At 37.2% G+C, this 20,747-nt stretch overlaps 1 protein-coding gene across 2 annotated transcripts in view; it reads right to left on the bottom strand.

The window, feature by feature from the left end:
- Window positions 1-12,572, bottom strand: part of Kcnh7 (potassium voltage-gated channel subfamily H member 7) — a 426,118-nt gene extending 413,546 nt beyond the window's left edge. For both annotated transcript variants that reach the window (XM_038335737.1, XM_038335738.1), the window contains exons 1-2: window positions 12,262-12,572; window positions 10,334-10,564 (exon numbers count right to left, since the gene is read on the bottom strand). In XM_038335737.1, coding sequence (XP_038191665.1) covers window positions 10,334-10,564; window positions 12,262-12,337 — 307 coding nt within the window. In that variant the 5' untranslated portion in view covers window positions 12,338-12,572. The remainder of the gene's footprint in view (window positions 1-10,333; window positions 10,565-12,261) is intronic.
- Between the last annotated feature and the right edge of the window lie 8,175 nt (window positions 12,573-20,747).

Genomic DNA, 20,747 nt, shown 5'->3' with positions numbered 1-20,747 from the left:
AAGCTGGTAGTTTGTCTAACATGCTGTTGTTTCTGTAGCTTGGTTTCTTCCTCACACATTACTGAGTAATTTCATTATTTGACATCACATATCACTCATGGTACAATTTGCTTCTTTTGTATATTGAAGTACTCTATTCATTTCTTGTTAGTTTACTACCTTGTACAGTCACACTTTATGTGATCAAGACTAGACCTTATTTAGGAATCTATATTTCATGAAAAAAATTTCAATACTCAAAATTTTGATCACACATTAGATGGACAACAATAAATACTAAAGCAAGATAAAATCCAATTCATGTCATGCAGAAAAGTGACAAACGTCAATTAATGCTTTCTCTTTTAATTGGTTAATTTTTCAATAGTAAACAATTTGTACTAGTTTTTAAAATCTGAGATTTCAAAATTTGTAAGGAAATTACTAAAATAAAATGTAAATGTGACTGGCAGTTTTGAAAGAATTATCCCAGTATGAGAAATGTTATTTACTTGCCAGTTCAATTAATTAGCTATTCAGGAGATTCTCATTGCTATAATTATAACAATATCCAATTCCAGTTTTCTGTAAACCATAAAACAGATTGCTTCATATATTTTCTATATATGTTCTTCAGTAAATATTTGAGATTAATATCATAAAATAAGATTATTTTACTGTTTCAACTAAAATTAAAAGGAAGTCCAAATATTATTATTCATAAGGTATAAATAAACAAGAAAACATCTTCTCTTTTGAAGTATAAAATATAATAGAAGTGTCAAATATGCATGCATCATTTTGAGACTTATATATTGTTTTATCCAACAGTTATACTTATGGAAACATGTGTCCAAAGGAACACTTCAGGTAAACAAGATATATATTTTCTTTGGAGATGTCTTTACAATTGTACAAAGTTGGAAACTGTTAAATATTTCTTAAGTATTTTGGTAATATTCTATTCTCTCTAATGAAATATTTTAGAATATCATAATAATTTCTGGGTTGTCCATATGAAAATAAATTATGCAATCATTACAGCAGGTTTTGATTCATCATACATTTTTCATTGAAGAAATAAAGCTATACAAGGGTATACAAAATATAATGCCATTGTCATCTTGTTTTAACAGAGTCCATATGGATAAATGTATAGGCAGAAATATATTTGCAAAGAAAATTATAAATACTATATGCCATCATTAACCAGTAAAGATCTCTTAGTTTGAATAGTATAGATGTCTGTTTTTATTTGCTATACGTACATCTGTATTTCCTGATTTTTGTCAGGGCAATTGAATTACAGAGGGGGGGAGGGAGGAAGGGAGAGAGGAGAAGGGAGGGAGGAAGAGAGGGAGGGAGGGAGGGAGGGAGGGAGGGAGGGAGAGAGAGAGAGAGAGAGAGAGAGAGAGAGAGAGAGAGAGAGAGAGAGGTGAAATATATAAAGTCCCTTGCTTACTGAGGTGTTGAGAGCCTCAGGTCTCAGGGTATGACTGATGAAGTGTTTTTGACACCATACAGATTTTACATTCTTATTCCATGAGACAAAATTTATGAAGAAAAAAGACAAGAAAGGAAAGAAGGAATTAAATGTTTGGAGAGACTAGTATAAGGATGAGTTTATTTATAGACAAGGGAAAGAGCTCAGAATAATTGCAGGGAAGGTTTTATAGCTATTTTATCATGAGTATTTGGGGAAATGCAGGGAAGGCTGAGATGACAAGAACACATGGACGAATTGCTACTTTCCTTTACCTGTGGGTACCCTCCAGATCTAGCTAAGGATGATTCTAGCAAAGGACTAGACATTTGTGTTGTAGATGCTCTTGTCATTGCTTCTTCCAGACTCACTAAGAAGGATAATTAGCTGTTATATATTTTTTGGAGAATTCCTGATAAATCAAAATTAGCAATTCATTGTTTATACAACTAAACAATGGAGGTTATTGATTTTTACACTTTTCACATTTACCATATGAGTAGCATATGATATTTAAAGACAGAAAGAATAAATGAATGGGACTTTTGTACAGCCTATCATTGAAAATACTACAAATAATTTCATCTACAAAAATGTTTGTGCCTGGATTATTTTAAAATCATTTTCTACTCCTCTGCTATTTTGTCAAGTCTTTAATAAATGCCTCCATGAGTGCTCTCAAAATGTTAAATGTTGAGTAGAAAAGGCCAGTTTAGAAACGGATTACTTAAGCCTCATTTCCTAAGTATCGTAATAGAGATATGAAAAGGAATGTCAGGGAATGTGGAAAAGGTGATGGAGAGATTTAGAGAACACCTTTGAAATGAGCTGAGATTGACACTGTACAGAAGCTGTCGGAGAAATGGAAAAGCGTTGAAGGGTGAAAGAAGGGGTGCTGTGGTTTCTCCCAGGGCAAAGGAACTCCGCAGGCAGAGGCAGGGAGGGGTGCTAAGGGGCACTGAGGAGAGGAATTTGAATGCAGTCTGTTACTGAGCACGGTGTATGGCCAAAGAGGAAGAAAAGTGGAAGAGATTCAAACAAGCTAGAAACTGTCTACATTATTAAATTCAACTTTTCCCTTTAAATAAGTGTTAGGTTTAGACGATTAGCATAACCTTTATTGGGTGTGGTGGGAAGGGGCTTGTTTCCTGAGAAATGGAGAAGGGAAGTGTCCTGACCAGATAAAAGACATAACAAAGCTTAAATTGGCATATAATTTCTATTCAACAATTCAGAAAAAAATTAAGAACAAAAGGGGATATACCTCATAATTATTAAGAGATTACACTCCTAAACTAATGACTCTTATTCCACTGAATTTAAAATTAACAGACAGACATCCATTTTGTTCAATAAGTCAAGTTGAAAATAAAAAATACTTAGAGAAAACTACTCCTTTTGGTGTGAGTTAAATTGATTACATATATTTTATGCGATCAGTCAAATATATGTATTAAGAACTAGAATAAACATGTTACGAAAGCATCTTATTTTGGAGGAAGAACATTAGAGTCTACAAGCTCAGATATGCACAGTCTGAAAACCTCATATCCCTTGCTCTGTGGTCATTAGTAGTTTGCTTAAGTCCTCTCAATCACAAATTAACTAATTTGAAGAATGGGATAATAAGATTCTATTGACTCACAAGGTTTCCACAGCAAAGCAATAGGGAAACTTTTATTTAAGTACCAGACACAGAACTGGAAGTCAATGAGTATTAGTTAGTTGAGAAAAGATATATCTGTGTAGAAGGCTTCAATCTATATATGATAGGCACCTGGAATTAACAACTGTAAGGCACATCTACTATGCACTCATTTGAATACAGATATCACTAAAGGTCAACTTTTAACATGAAATATCAAAAATATGGTTAATAAATATTTCTCAGAAAAGAAGAGAAAATGTTAATGTTGCTATTAAAGGTAAATGGAAACTTGTTTAAAATTATTCATTCATTATAAACCTTCGTATGAATTTAACACTGATTCTTTTCAAATAGATACAATTTAGATTTGTGTACTGTAATATGCTTTCAGGATGAAATCTTTTCTAATACTAAGAAAATTTTTGTTTGCAAATATCTGGTTTATCTTGACATTCTTTGAGAAATCTACTGCAGACTCACACTATTTTGAACTTTAAATTGTAGCATCATGCCTGCCATTTTGCATCATTAGTGACGATTTGGCTGAGCAGACTCTAAAAGAATGTTTTGAACACAAGGGCATATAATCTCTATGAGAGGAAACAGGCATTGCTGGTTCCTGAACCCATGCTGTTATTACATTTTCCAAAGTCAACATTTTAAACAGTATTTAAGACTTCGTATGGGATCAAAACTAACAATCCATGAGAAGTGGACATTTTCCTGTTGACTATGAGGGAAGAATGAAAGGAATGACAAATGAAACAGGGGCACCAATGAAGCCTACAACCCTGAAACTACGTGACTGATAAAGATTTCTCAGAGAGAGATGAAGAAAATTGTTAGCATACTTGAGAAAGGTAAATGGAAGCTTGTTATAAACTCTTCACTCCTTACACACCTTTGTAGCAACTTAACACTGATTTCTTTGCAAAACAGGTGTTTCCAATTTATATACTGCTAAGGTGGCGTCTTCTGCTCAGTTATTTCTGAAGAAAATTCAGGTGAAGAATAGCACTGTGCTCCAAGGAATTTGACAAACCCCCCTGCATTCTAGCTTGAGCGCAGCTTTTAAACAGTCAGCGATTCCACAGGTCACCCCACCACTCATTTCTCTCTAGTCTTTCCTACAAATCTCTGACCATTAGCACCAGCCACTGCTGATCTTATCTCTTTCTAAGGAAAAGGTAGTATGGAGTGTTCTACCAAAACAAATCAGTTTTTTTTTTGCTCGCTTTTGTTTTTGTAAACAGAAGCATAAATATTTCAACAGTGGAAAAGATCACTCATTGGGGGTTCTCCAAGAGATGCACGAGTTGTCATAGATAGGGTACATTGTTTTTCTCAATTAAAATCAAGAAAATATTATGGAATTTTCTGTTATGACAATGGGAGTCTAATCTAGGCTTTCTTGGATCTTGGTTGGGACAAGTGTACACCTCAGTTTAATTTTTAGTAGTGGGGCACACTGTATCTTATGGTGGTTAATACCTTCCAGATGCCTCACTACTACCTTCTTAGCAGCCTACCACTGTTGCAAATGCAGGCAGCACAGTTGAGAAAAAGGAAACACTAATATGACATTTATAATTATTAATAATTAACTTTTTTGGACTTTATCCTTTCATTATTGAATACTCTTGGTATTAAAGTGTAATTACTGATTAGATAATCCCAAGAAAACATTGAGCGTAAATGGGTGCAGTGGTGTGCCTCTAGAGTCCTAACACTCATGAAGTAGAGGCAGAAGGCTTACAAGTTTGAGGGCAGCTGGGTTACCTACAATTTGTAGGAGAATCAAACTTGCAACTGTATCCAACTAAGTTATTGTCACTGAATGCATAACAAACAAGAAACTATGTCACAAATAAGTTATGGCTAGGACACTTAGCTTTTAAAAAGAGATGTCATTTTCTAATATCTGTGAGAAGAGGAAATTAAGCCAAGAAGGTAAATTTTGGTAAAGTTAACTTTCGTGTTAGAGCTGACAACTTACCTTGTTTTACTCAAGTATGCCCCACTTGAAAACCCCAGTAAATCTTTTTCTTGAAGGCCACCCACCACAAACACTGGGTAAGAGCCTAGAATGTCATCCTGAGAGTTTCTAGTGAGTATAAGCAGGTAGTCAAGCGTTTCACATAGATGAACTGTGCACTAAGGCAAAGCTACTAAGACAAGTGACTCAGCTTCTCTGGTCCCCAAGTTATTTCTGTCAAAGGGGAATAGTAGGATCCATAGTCTATGTAATTATTTTAACCTTTATTTAATGCATAAAATTCACCTAAAGTGATTCTTAGCTTCACTAAATCATCAGTGTGGCTCATATTTTAGTAAGACCCCTCTGAAGATAACATGAGAAATGGATACTTCCATGTTTCCCGAAGTGGGTCATGCAGACCTCCATGAGAGGACTTGACAGCTAATGGAGAAGGGAATAGTACTGTGAGATATTTGTTGACCGGCGGTTTATAAAGAAGAGATAAAATTATAAGTATTTCCTGGCTTCTAATTCAAATTCAGTATGGATGGTACACCACAGTACTCCATACGATACCTGCTACTCCTGTACAGACAATAGAACACACACAACCCCTTAGAATTTAGGAGAAGCAAACTGCTCTGACTGGTCTACACTGTGCCTTGAAACTGACCTGCTCTCAAGCCATTTAGGAATAAAGTCAACCAAGCAGTCCTCTCCCAAGCCACCAGTAAAGACTGCGTCTTTTTGCACCAGTGATCACAGGTGCAGAGCTGGAGGGTGTTGTACCAAGATATGATCAGACCACTTTTATCTTTGGGACATTTTAGTTTCACGTGAGACAATAAGGAAATGAGGCTTCAGACTGTGGGGAGGACTACTGTTTTAGAATGGTTACTTTACTAACAGATACCGTGGATCCAGCATAATCTCCAGAAGGTATGAGGTTCAGAAAGAAATTAGAGAATGAATTTTAGAATCTCTGATGCTATAATAGCCTGCTGAATAAAGTATGGAGAAGTTGAGATGAGAGGAAGGAGTTGACAATGAATCCCGGGCAACACGCTCCTTGGAAATCTTTCCTGTGGCTTGAATTACAGACACACAAACTATATTTCTATTTCTGTGCTTAAAACCACCATCTGCAGCTCTACTATACAATCCAAGAATTAGGAGAGCTGAATATATTATGAGCACAAAGCTTATGTAAAACTATTCTAATAGTTATTTCATATGACTAAACTTTTAACTGAGCTGCATTGCTTCCTTAAGACGTCATTAGAGTGCTCAAGTAACAAAGTATGGCTAAAAGTATATATTAGTGGTTATTTTAAAGCTGAAAAAGAAAGGAAGAGTTATAATTGATATTAAATATCATAAGATCTCTCTATACTTTTTTATTGGTTTGTAAGCAACTTCTTAGAAATATCTATGGTTTAGAAATTGCAAAAGAACATTAGTTGCTTTATCCTAATACAACACATACAATTGCCCTCAGAGCCGAGACCCCTTGTGCACTCTTTGTACCTATGATTAGCCTGTCACCTAAACTAGAGCTAAAACCCGGGGTAACCCTTCTCTCTTAATTGCAGAACAGCACCTTTTAGGTCTTTCTGCATCGCTTTCAGGATAGCAAGACTCAATGTTAATAAACCAAAGCCACTTCCAGCATAAGTGGAAGTGAAACGCAGAGCAGAGGAGGCAAGGACTCTCCTTGATCACTGTCCATCCTCCAGCTATTGGAAAGCAACACGAAGACAAGAAAGGTAACTATACTGGTTGAACAGTAAAATTCCAACTGCATTTGGGTCTGAAAAATTTGATAACAAAGTCATAATAAAGCTGCCTGGTTACTAATTCACACACATTTCAGAACCTTCTCTCCTTTTGAATAAAGGTGTTATTTGTCCATGAGTTTACTCTGGTTTTCTAGGTTTTTGAAGTTGCTTGGTAACTTGAGTTACACATGTAAATAAAGATGAAGGGTCTTAGGATTCCAACAGGCTATGTCTCTTATGTGATACAGCAAAAAAAAATCAAGTAAGCAAGTAAATTAAGCCACAGCCAATTATTCCCATCACCTGCAAACCACAAATAAGAAAATTGTTTTCTAGTTCAGTCACTACTCCTCTCAGGGTATTTTTTTTAAAACATAAAGGCATCGCAGTATTAAAATACATGCCCATCCTTATATAAGTCTCAGTGTAATTATAGTTTTATATAATTAGAGTTTCATGTCAAAAGATTTACAGCTTTATCACCTCAAGCAACATTCAGAGCTGCCAAGAATGATTTATGCAATAATGATTTAAACTGTAAAATAGAATTCTCAAAGGAAGGGCTGTCAAGTGCTTCTACTTCAGATATGTGGGTTTTTAAGAATTGATATTCTGGTAAACAGCAAACTCTACTCTACCTAAAACAGCCCGACACTGAGCAGGGTAGGAAGTATTGTGTCTCAGTTGGCTATGCAGCTCACGACGCTTCCACTGGGACTCATTGCGTATGTCTCTGGCTCCCACTGCTCAGGAAACCAGTGGGTCCCTTCAGGAAACAAGCTTTCATATATAATATTTTAATCCTGAGATGAGTTTTGCTGTTCCATCAAGAATGAATTGTAAACGTAGAATATCTCAGCTATTCCTAACTTTCTCACTGTGTTCATTACATAACTTACATACTTCATTGAACTGCTGAATAAATTAGTAAGGAAAGAAAGCATTTACTAAGTAAAAATCAAGAATCAAGAAAGCATATCATCAAAGTAAATGACCTCTAAAAGGACTTAAGGAAACTTTAAGAAACAAGCCAATGAAAATGCTTCTATTTTTTTTTCTTTCTGTCTCTCTGCTTTTATAAATACAACGTGGCTCACAGCAGGTCAATAAAAGGTGAAACTATCAAAGCATTTGAATCTCATAAGCCTTGACTGATTTTATAGCTGTCATGTGAATAAGACAGTAAACACTCAAGATTCTATTCAATGCACCTGAATTAACATCAAAGCTAACCACTAGTCTATTGCAACCAAAGTAGGTAAACATCTGTATCTTAACAGTATCCAAGTGGATTTTATTTAATAAGTTTTCCTTGAAACGTAGAAAAACTGAGTTCATCTATTCATTTCCTCTACCAGCTAAAGTTAGACAGTTTCTTGCTAATACTAAAGATACCCTACTCCTTCAAAGTGTGTTGCACCTGAAAAAATCAATTGAGACAATTTTCACCAAGACTGACATTTCTATAGTTAAAGTGGCTTCCAAACAAAGAATCGTATGAAATTGTTTTTAAAATTCAGATAGCTAAGGAAACCACCCAAGCATATGTTTGCAATGGTCAATGCACTGACATCTTTACTACAGGCTTTGTAACCAACAGGTTTGTGCTTAAACATAAAATCCTTTTTGAGAAGTGTTCCTTTATAATCACAAAGCTCATTTTGTGATTATAGCCAATGAATTGATAAGGGTTCAAAACTTCCACATTTTAGTTACACCAAAATAGGTACAATTCCTAGTTAAAAACCATTCTGAAAAATGTACTCATTTTTTAATTGGTTTAGCCAGAGCAGTACTTTAAGTTTTTAAGCTGAAAAAAGTTTCTTAAACAGTCTTGAAAATATATCAACCAATGATGGGCCACATTGCCTTGAAAAACCACAACAAAGACCATGTCAACCTTATCCTTTTAGTCAGAGAAGAAACAGCACTGAACTTTTTACACTTTCAAAAAAAATCGAGTTTCTTGGCATATAGACGAAAGAGGTAAGTTGCAGTCTTTCATGAAAGTCTCAATACAGAAATATTTCTAGACAATGGAACCATTGGACTATTTATAATACATAATGCTACTGATCAAAAAGGAAGAGAAAAATGGGAAGGATTGAAGAAACAAGCTCTGTGCTGTTTGATAATCATATAATTGCTTTCATTCCAGAGCAATACAAACCTGTTTTTCCAGAAATACTTGGTTCCAAATACCCCACTCAAATTTAACTTCATACAATGGAAAAAAATCCAATGATTAAGAATTGCACATTTTTCAGCATGACACATTTCATTATAAGAAAGTAAGAGAAAGAATTATACCTCTCTTTTGATATTCTTTTCTTTATAGTTTTCAAAGGAGTCATACTATGGTATAGACTATAGTATGGCATACATTTGCCAAACATAAGCGTTTTCTAAAAAAACTGAGAGGCTTCTCAGAATTCAGAATCATTAAGTTTTGTACATACAATGGGGAGAAGCAGACGATCCAATATTGGCAGAAACTGCAGCATACTTGTTTTCTACAGGTGTTTTGCTAAATGAGTAAATGCCATTAAGTGTGCACCCTATGCATCCACATTTACCTTAAAAGGGATTATATGAGTATACAGTAATCTGTTTGCATTCAGTTCTCTATGTCTATATCCATAATATGAACACAACATAAATGTGTGACAGAGAAAGAGAGATACTGAGGGAGACGAAGAGAAAGGGAGCTACAGTATAAATGCATGCACATGGCTCCCAGGACAAGACCAGAAAAAGGCAGTGTATCCTTAAAATTGAAATAATGGCCTTAGCTTTGAAGTGCTAGCTTATCTATGGTGGAAGAGTGAATGCTAATAACCCTGCACACTCACAGATTCTTTTTCGTATTTCTTACAGTGAATAATGTCTTCTATATTTCTTATTTCATAACATATGTATGAACCCAAGTTTTGTGACTCAGTTGAAGAAGTTACTATAAATTCTGCTTAATCTTCTCTAAAAACAAAGGAAAGAGACAAGAAGTTCCATCAACCACACTGAAAAAGCCAGGAAACATTCCTAACTGTAGCAATCTTCAATTCACATTAAACAGCTTCTGAGAAGACCTAGTGGAATATGACCAAATGTAGGCAAATAGAATGTGTTTTTCACACACTAGGCACAGAATGACGAAAACAATGGATTTCAAATCTGCACATCATTCCTTTAAAAGGTGTCAGGACTGACTGATGACATTCTTGCCCTTGGTGACATTAAGTTCCTGCACGTCTACAGAGTTCAAACAAGGTACCTTTACATGAAGAAGCATCTTTTTCCTACTGATCCAAAAATAAGAACATCCCTATTTCTTGCGAAATAAGACTTTCCATTAAAAAACAGTCATCTACAATTAACTACGTGGTGTTCTTCTGCATATGAACTTTGAGTAATCAAAATTTCATTTCAAGGGAATCAAATACAAGAAACTCTCATCAGGCCCGCATTACCATTTTTATGATAGTAGGTGACCTCCACTTTCCTCTCCTCTGACCCCAGCAACGCCTGGGCAATCTGGGCGATATCATGCCTCTTGGTCTCAGGCCCATGGAGGAAGTCGCAGGTGCAGGGCTTCTGCATGACATCTGGCCTGGAGAACCCAGTCATCTCGCAGAACCCGTCATTGCAGTAGATGATGGCACAGTTCTGCACTCTGGCATTTGCAATGATAAATTTTTTATCTGCAATAAGAAGAGGGTAGGTTATCTTATAGACATCTTCCACAGGGTTCATGCAAACACTGAAACAATTAGTTGCATAATAAGGGTCTGGAAAGCAGTTGTTTCCCCCAGATGCTAATTATTTAGACCCTTCCCAAGAATTAGAAATCACACACACACACACACACACACACACACACACACACACACACACCCCTCTGGTACTTTATGTGTGAGATCAGTGACAATAAGTAATTAAGGAATTAAGAAAATTATTTTATAATTTCAATAACAGAAATGTCCAACTTCTCAAGCTCTGTGAAAACCAGGGGTCCTAGTTGACAGGCAGATATGCAGCTTGCCAATGGATAATTCCAGAATGCTACTGAGCTGTATGGTAAATTTTTCTAAGTCAGGAAATTGAAACATCCTGTAACTGTCATGCTTTTCTGTCTTCAACTTTGACTGAACCTTAGAACGCAACTTTCTCAAAGCACTTATTGTCCTTAGACTTGTTTTTTGCTTGATTTTTGTAAAGAAGGCATATATGTTTGCAATTTTTACACAGGCTGTGTTTTTAAGACAATTATCTTTAGCAATGAAATGACTTCACATTTATTAACAATAAATTATGTAAAGCTTCACACTTTCATAATGTTCAATTGCAAAGGATAAAAACTACACACATGCATTAAGCATGATGATAACACATTAAAAAAACTTTTTTCTATGCAACAAAGTAGAATTTTGTGTGATAGTAGATATTTTAATACCAATTCCCATTAACTGTGCTAGCAAACTATTTTCGGAAAGAATATGAAGCAGGATAGAGAAGTTAATGTTGTACACAGACACCATATCTTCACATCATTAAATGCAGTCCTGCAAAATTTGTGAAGGTATGCAAAATAAATGCACACTGAGGGAGATTTAGCGCAGAATACAAAACTACAACTATAGGATTTTAAATTACTAGATTTATGTAAAATCATTAATTCCTCGTGGTTTGCTTACGTGACTACATTAAATTTATCTACATTCAGTCTCTGTGGGATTTATGGACTGCCCTTTGATTTATAAATTTCCAGACGGCATGTCTAGGGGAGCAACACAGAGACACAAATACGGGTTTTGAGTAGTGAGCATCTTGCACCCAAAACCAGACCACCACTCTCCAAATTATTCTTTGACGTCTATTTTCAGCTTCCGTACAAAGTTCAGTTTTAAGAGCCAATTGACATCTCGCAAGCATCTCTGACATTCCACAGCCCAGCAGTTTACCAAGATAAAACAGTTTGCATAGCCATTTACATCGCTACTACCATTTACATGTCCTTGTTCTGAGCCTGTGGTCGGCTCTTCTCCTGACTTTAAAAAGTCTGCCACCGAAAAGGAGCTTCATAACGCAAGCCCATGCTATACCAGCACGTTCCCTTTAAGGTTGTGGACTAGTAGGGCATGAAGTAGCAAGGCAGATAATGGAGCAGTGGGAGAGAAGGATCAAATTGCCTTGTACAATGGAGTCCATAATCTAAAATGTAAATCCAAATTAATATTAGAGAGAGAACACTCCCGCTGCCATCCGAACTGCCTGGCTGGCTTTCCCAGCCTCTAACTTGACAGTCTGGAGTTGTCCATCTCTCTAGGTTGGAAGCGACGGACGCCAAGTGCTCTACCAAAGCCGAAAGCGAGCGACAGGAGAGAACAAACGAACTTACTCTGTCCTTCAAATTTCCGTATGATGGTCCCCAGGAAGGTGTTTTGCGGTGCCACATGCCCCCTGCGAACAGGCATGTTGCCCGGGTCTTAGCCGAGCGCTCCAAGCTCGGAGTTCTCCCGGGATGTCTCCCGGGCTAGAGCCCAGGCCGGCGCGCAAGCCGCTCTTTGTGGCAGCGCATCTTCTTTGGAGAGCAGAAATCTCTTCCCATTAGCACCACTTCGAGACACCCGCGTTCCCCGCCGGAGTCCAATCCATCCCGCTCACCTTCTGGAGGGGGCCTCGCACCGGCCTGCCGCGGGTGAGAGGCTTGGGGGCGGGGAGGGGAGGAGGCGGGGTGCGGGAGGCGGCGGGGGAGGGCCGAGGAACGCGGGGGGCGGGCTGGGCGGGGGGGGGGGCGGGGAGTCACAAGGGCAATCGATCTGTTTCTCTTCTCCCAAACAGCGCCAATTTCCCAGTGCAAATGGGCTTAACCTGGCTGTTGCCCAGAGCCCCAAGGATTGCTGGTGGGCGGGTGTGGGGTGGGGTAGAAGACTTGTGCGCCTTTTGCAGGAAGGGGAAAAGGAAAAGAAAAGGAGGCAGGGTGGGGGTTGACGTTTCTGTCCCCGCCCTCTCCCCCTACACACACACACACACACACACACACACACACACACACAGAGCGTTATCCTGGGAGCTTGGGCGCCGCCACAGCTCGGGTTACTCAAGCGTGCCTTAAGCGGAAGGCAGCCAAGAAATCTCCAAAACTCAGTGATAAAACAGCTACTCTGGGAAGGTGATCTCCACCGTCCCTAGCCATAGGGCTCCATCCTTAAGCGCCTTGCACCGAGGTAGTTAACACACCCTCAGCTGCAAAGCAAAGACAGGTGGGAAGCCAGCCCTTCAATGAGCGTATTAAAGCTCCGCTGGCGCTCAGGATGTTGGAGATCTAAGATGCGCCAGCTAAGAGTGAAGGCGCAATTTCAGGGTCCAGGTCCCCCGAGCACCTGAAGGGTGGGCCCTGAATGAAGCCCGGGCTATCCAGCTTGAACTAAGTCTCTGAAAGATTGAAGGCTGTCAGCACCCAGCACCGCCCAGCATGCCGGGTTTCCCCGAGGGAGTCCCTCAGGAGTTGCAACGTTTTTTTGGGGAGGGGGGTGACTGGGTCTCCAGGGACTAGAGGTTGCCAGGAGGATGATAAGGGCAAAGATTGTGTAAACAAATGGTTCACAACAAGGCAAGAGTTTGGAATGGCTGAGGCTGGGAGCTAGGGAGAAGGAACAAAAGGTGGGTGGGGCTAAGAGTTCGCAGCCTTGAAGTGACCTCCCTTGCTACTTACCTTCTGAACGTTCTGAACGTAAAAGCCAATACCTCTGGCTTTCTCCCCTTTTCTAAAGGAGCGCTTGCATAAGACAGGAAGAGATGCAAAGGGCAACATCGAGACCTCTTGATACCTTGTTTCTCAGAGTCCTCAAATGTGGGAATCTCCTCCTGGTTTACACATACTTCGGTTCAAATCCTACCCAAGTCTTAAGGCAAGCTGTGCTAGGAAAACATTGTTTAGAAGTTGTTCTTTCCAGGTTTCTTTTTCTCCCTTCTTGCTTCTTTCCCTTCGTTGATGCTGTCATCTTTAATAGCCATATCCACACTCCTTTCTGTGTTTGCCACCATTTCAATCCACAGTAGAGAGCATAGACAAATCTGTTGTTTCTAGCATATTCTATGGACATTTATTGTCCATAGACTTCCATCAGGACATGTAGCTGCTTGCTAGAAGGCCTCTGAAAGGTTAGGGTGCAGCCCATTGTCCTGCTTTGTCTGAGTCAATGAGATTCATATTTTATTAGTTACAGCTCAAATCTGAAGAAACTAACGAGAGTGGAACTATGTGTCAAGAAGCAAGGTTAGTTTAGGAAGATAAATCACCGATTTTGTAAGAAATGGGAGCCAAACATAACACTTTATATGTTCCATAAAACATACGCACCCCAAAATCCAAATAAAAACAAGAACCCACGAATTTCTAATTATTTCATATGACAGTATTGAAAACAAATCAAAGGGAAGACAGCATCTGAAAAAGTTGAATTGTCTAATTAACTAGCTTGATTGTCCCTGAATCTGTAGATTGGGTCCCTTATAATATTGAGGATCCTTTCCCGATGCTTGGTTTATTTTATCTACTTTTACTTTGTAAGTAGATTATTCTGTCATTCTCTTCCCTAGCAGCAGCTGGGCCTGAAACAGGAATTCCACTTCCAGATGCGAAATGTGTGGAGCTCTCCGTGGTGCTGACTTGGATTCTGCTGTTAGCGAATGGTTATTGAGGAAGTCAACCAATGGCAGTGGAATTTCAAACTCAGTCAAGTGGCTGTTAACTCACATAGCCCGATTTTAGTCACCAAATGCCTAGAAAAACACACATTACTATTTTTGACACATTTCTTAAACACCCTCCCTTTTTACTTAGCTTTTTAACTAAATTCAAGTTCACATTTCTCCTCAAATCAAGGACTCCAGGGAAAGAAGACTAGCCTACAAATTGTGTGGATTGTAAGTTTCCCATATAAAGTTTCATTGCCTATAAGGTTTCATGACACAATAGTACAACAGTAACTTATAACAAAGCAGCATGGCTGACTAATAAATTTTAAATAACTTATAAACTCAGCAAATGAATACCACTTTAAGGAAGTAATAATCCCTGTATGTTTTAAAACACAAATGTTTCTCTACTAAAGGGAAAAGAAAGAATTGGCATGCAGAGGTTTGCTGTGCAATGCTTCTATTAATGACTGTGCCATTGACATTCACAGGCTATTGAATTTGGAAACCCTGTAACTCCACTTTCTTCAAGAGAAAAAAAATGGAATCCTCTTCACCAGATATTTCTCCTTAGCTACAATTCTCAAAATGGTATCTTTAGATTAGCTAATAAATATATTATACATTTCCATAGCCTGTGTAATATATAAGGTTTATATATTATATTACATGTAATGTAATATGTAAGATTATAGGTTTCACATTTTCCCAGCCATATTTAAATAAGTTCAGTTCTATTCACGAGCCTATGCACAATCATATAACATTCCACAACCTATGTATTGTAATTGGATGATTTGAATGAAAGATTAAAGGCATTCTGTTTCTAAATTACCCTGGTAATTGTGTTCATGCATTATATATTGCCACAGTGGAGGCAAGTACATTAATCTATACTCATCCAATAATAGAATAAAACCAAAGGGTGACAACCAGGTTTCTTGCAGGCTATAAAGTTATCTACTTTCATCCCCGTCCTCTATAAATCTAACTTCAGATATTATGTGTTTTATTTCTAATAAGCATTTTGCAGTTTTGGAGTTGTAAATTCAAATAATGAAAATTAACTTAAACTGGGCCCTCAAAATACCATGAAATGTACAACTTGACACTCAGTCACCTAATTATGAACAAAGATACAGAATAGGTTCATATATCTTTTAAAGCTTATAGTTATACACATTGCCTTGAGATTAAGCTATTAATAATTTAAAGATGTAAATATTTTAACAATGCCTACCACATCCACATAATAAACAATATGTTTTTACACACATATATATTCATCTGTGTGGTGTTGAGTGTATTGCTCAGTGATAAAGCATACTTTCTCAGCATGCATGGCAATCTAGGTTCAATTCCTAGCACACTTTTTTTTCAAAGAAATCAGACTTTTCTTAAGAACAAATATTAAAAAATTTTTAAGCATCATGTAGGCAGAAGCTGTTTGGTTCCCAGCTACCCAGACAGAAATAATCACACAGAAACTGTATTAATTAATACACTGCTTGACCTATTAGCTCAGGCTTCTCATTAACTAACTCTTACATTTTACATTAAGCCATTTCTATTACTCTATGTGTCACCATGTGGCTGTGGCCTACCAGTAAGGTTTCATCTGGTATCTGTGTTTGGAGTAGAGAGAAAAGACTAGGGTCTAACATTACACTATTTCATAGTGTAATTCAGGGCTGGGAGATGGTTCATTGCTGAAGTGCATTCTGCACACCATGACAATCTGAGTTCTCATGACCAGGCTTGGAATTCCCATCTCCCACAGAGACATCAGGTATTGTGGCGTGTCTGTAACATCGATGTTTGGAAAATGAAGACAGGCAAATTCCAGAATTTTAGCCAGGCAATCTAGTTGAAACAATGAGTTCAAGATTCAGTGAGAAATCCTGTCCTATAAAATAAGATGGAAGCAACCTAATCACAGTCATGAGTCTTTTAAAATCTGAGGAACAGAGTGATATTGGTAAATACCCAACATTGATCTCTGACCACCCCTCACTCATGTATGTACCTCCCATTCACAAAAAAAACCCACTAAAACACAACAGAAAATGTTTAAGATATATTTTTGTGTCTTATTTCACAAATCAGTGCAACAATTCCTGATTTCCAGATAGTGTGAACAATAAGTAAAAGAGATATACAAGTATTTAGCATAAAATCTGGTAGGTTGTGAATTATTTTTCTCATTGCTGACTTACTAAGCTGACTATAGTAACAGGCTTGATTCTGTGAGGACTGAGGTGCCTAGCTCTTTCCTGTCATTTATGACCATGATCACAGAAAAAAACCTGTTCAAGTGAGCCAAAGATCCATCAAGAACAGAAACAAGAAGTCATGATAACAAGAAGTCATGATAACAGATATCATGAAGTAACTGAACTTTACAGCATAAAAAACACCCCAAATATGAGAAAAGTAGAAGATTATAGCAATATTCTAGCTTAATAATTGGCAGTATACAGTAGTAAGGTGGTTTACAATATGATTTTTTTCATTTAAGAAATAATTCAATAGTTGGATAAAATTGAGAAACATTTTACATATTGCTTTTTTGAACTCTGAACTATTTCACTCAATATTTGTACACATTACAATTCTTTTAGTTTGCCTGGTAGTTCTTCTGTTATTTACATTATTTGTTAATAGTCCCTACATTTAATTTGACTCCATCCATTTTGAAAAATTTAACTAGGAAATGAATCTTGCTTTACAAATAAGTGCTCTATTGATATATTTTGAGGTGATAGAGCAGACTTATTAAATTTGCCTTTTATATTGAATCAAGAATTACAATTTATGTCTACCCAATTTTATAGCATGTTTGACTACTTCAGGAAAAAATAATGGGGCGACTAGATATTCTCTTTGTGGGAGAGATTGGGGAGCCTTTGGGGAAAACAGTGAACCAAAGTATAAGAGCTTAAAAAGTTGACTTAATCATGGATTTCATGATTTCAGGGGAAGTCATAAATGTTTCTGACTGTGACATGAAGGGTACATAAAGTAGTAAAGTAATTTAGGCCTTTTCCTATTATAGCTTTATACTGACATTATAGCATTTTCACACCATTTTAGAACACCTTTATAGAACTCCAAAATATTTAAACTGAAAATAATTTTGAAGAATAAATGATATAAAATACAATATGCACATATTAAAGGTGCAACTAAATAGTTTCAAAGACTGTTTTTCTTATATATAATTAGAATGTTTCTGTTGTGTTAGTTTCTATACAACACCTCAGAGGACCCTTAGTTTTATGTTACTCCCCATGTATCTTCCCTGCTCCACTGTCCCTCCTTATCTCCATTTGATCTTCATATTCCATACACCTCCAGTCCATCCATAACTATCTATTCTATTTGCTCTTTCTAGGGGATATCCAGCCTTCCCCCTCCCCATTTCCTTACTCTATGCCTAACCTCTGTGGTTCTCTGTGTTGTAGCTTTGCTTACCAATGGCTTAACAGCTAACAGCCACATGTAAATTAATATATCCCATATTTACCTTTCTGGGTCTGGTTTACCTCACTCAGGAAATTTTTTGGGTTTTTTTTTGTTTGTTTTTGTTTGTTTAACTCCATCCATTAACTTGCAAATTTCATGACTTCTTTTTTTTTCAATGTCTGAGAAACATTACATTATGTAAATGTAACACATTTTCTTTATCTATTCATCTGTTGACAGACATTTATTTTTTTCAACTTCTGGATATTATCAATGGAGCAGGAATAAGCGTGGTTGAGAAAACATCTCTGTAGTAGGATGAAGTATCCTTTGGGTATATGCTCAAGAGAGGTATAGCTGGTAGATGGAACTGAGGATGACAAATTCCCATCTTTCTGAGGAATCACAACACTGATTTCCATAGAGGTTGTACAAGTTTGTACAGTCACTATCAATGGAAGACTGTCACCCTTACTCCACATCCTCAACAGCATGAACTGTCATTTGTTTTATTGATCTTAGCCATTCAAATAGTTGTGAGGTATCGTATTTACCGTTACAGATTTTAATGTTAAAATGAAAGAATTCATACTAAAACATATAAAGGGAAAAGGTGTGGGGAGGTTTAGAAATAGCATAGATACTCTTCCAGATATGTCTACTCAAATAGCTCAAAAATTGGCTTAGTGTTCTTAAAAATTATTTTACCAAACAGATGAAGTGTAGCAAAAGGGCCACTTGTTTGTTTCCCAGCCACATGGCAGCTCAGACCCAAAATAACCACACAGAAATGGTATTAATTAAAACACTGTTTGTCCTATTAGCTCTAGCTTCTTGTTGGCTATCTCTTACATATTAATTTAACCCATCTCCATTAATCTGTGTATCACTACATGACTGTGGCTTCCCGGGTAAAGTTCCAGCATCTCTCTCCGGCAGGGCTACAAAACTTCACTTTGACTCTGCCTCCTTTCTCCCAGCATTCAGTATTGTTTTTGTAGCCTAGCTCTGTTCTACCCTATCACAGGCCCAAAACAGCTTCTTTATTAACCAATAGTAATCACAGCATACAGAGGGGAATCCCAAATTACCTCCCCTTTGCTGTTTAAATGAAAAGGAAGGCTTTAATTTTAACATAGTAAAATTGCACAAAACAAAACAGGTATCAAGTAAGAATTATAGTTACAATATTTAAATCTACTTTATCTTTTATCATAACTAAGAAAACTATAACTATATCCATTCTTCAACTTTATCAAAGACTCCAGAAGGATATAATATTACCTAAGTAAACAGGAAGTGCATTGTAAGCAACTTCCAAAACTCTAGAATTGCCAGAGACATCTTGTTGCCTGTACAGTCATCCAAAGTTTTTCTATAATGTTAGAGCAACAATATTCAGCCTACAGGCCCATAGTATCCACCAGACTTTTCCACAGAGCAGGAAATTTCAAACACTTTGGCAGTTTGTCGGTCACTTTCTTCTGTGTCTGTAGACTGTCCGGCAGACTCTTTCATGAAGCAGGAACCTCCAAGGACCATCTTACCTTTAGACAAGTTCGGCAGTTATTTCTCTGTGGGTCCTACATGTTCAGTTCATTCAGCATAACATCAAGCAGTACAGGCAAGAGCAGTTTCTTGCCCAAACAGCTAGCAAACTACATAAGGATCCTCTTCAAGGCCCATTATCTTCTTGATTGGAAGTAGATTGGTGCTGCCAGGAGCAGGTGTATCTTGTTGTCATGAAAAGTTACTAAAACATTTTAAGTGCCATATTCTGTAGTCTTTGAAAGATCTGAAGAATATCTATCCATCTGAAGTTTATCTCTGTACATCTAGAAAATCTAACATGACTAAAAGCTTGACTATTATAGATGACTATTAACCTGTATTTCTTAATTATACATTGCATTTTTAAATGAGCTGCACAAACACAATACCTAAATCAAGAGCAGAAATACGTATTATAAAATTGACCTTAAATTTGTATTAGTTTACCAAGATCCATACCAATGCAAATCTCTATAGCAATGAAAACCTATAAAAAACATACCACTTAACCTGATATTTAATGTTCAAGGCTTTAGAGTTTAGTGATACAGGTACAGGTACATAGCACCTGTGTGACTGATTTCAGTTACTGAGACTCCTCCATTCAGATGTCAAACTGACAAAGAATGGACCAAGGCATTATGCATATATAAAACTGTTATCAGGCAGGATACACCAAGGACAAATCCCAACACCTTAGCAAAAGGCCATTGGGAAAAAAAAATAGGGTTTGCCAAATCCAGTCATGTGGTCAGTTGTTTTCACTATTTCTAAGACTATTTAGAGTAAATGTTTTCGTGTGTGTGTGTGTGCGTGCGTGCGTGCGTGCGTGTGTGTGTGTGTGTAATGGACTTTCAAAAAGTATGAAGTGGTTTCGATGCTAGAGATAATTATCTTTAAAATATATATATGCATACTGAGGTCAGAAAAATACATAGGGTGCCATTATGACTCTCCACTTTACTTTTTAAGGACAGGATCTCTCTTTAATCAACCCAAAATATCACTGGTTTGACTTGGTCTGCCAGTGCTCACCTGGGATTTCAGGAACATATGTCTACGCTTTGCCGTTTTGCTTTTTGTGGATGTGAACTGTCTAAACCCAGGTCTGCTTGCTTTCACATCAAGTATTCTTACTCACTGATATTTTTATCCCAAACCAAGAAT

The sequence above is a fragment of the Arvicola amphibius genome, chromosome 7 (genome assembly GCF_903992535.2).
Source record: "Arvicola amphibius chromosome 7, mArvAmp1.2, whole genome shotgun sequence".
NCBI lineage: Eukaryota > Metazoa > Chordata > Mammalia > Rodentia > Cricetidae > Arvicola > Arvicola amphibius.
This window is presented reverse-complemented; position numbering and strand designations above follow the sequence as displayed.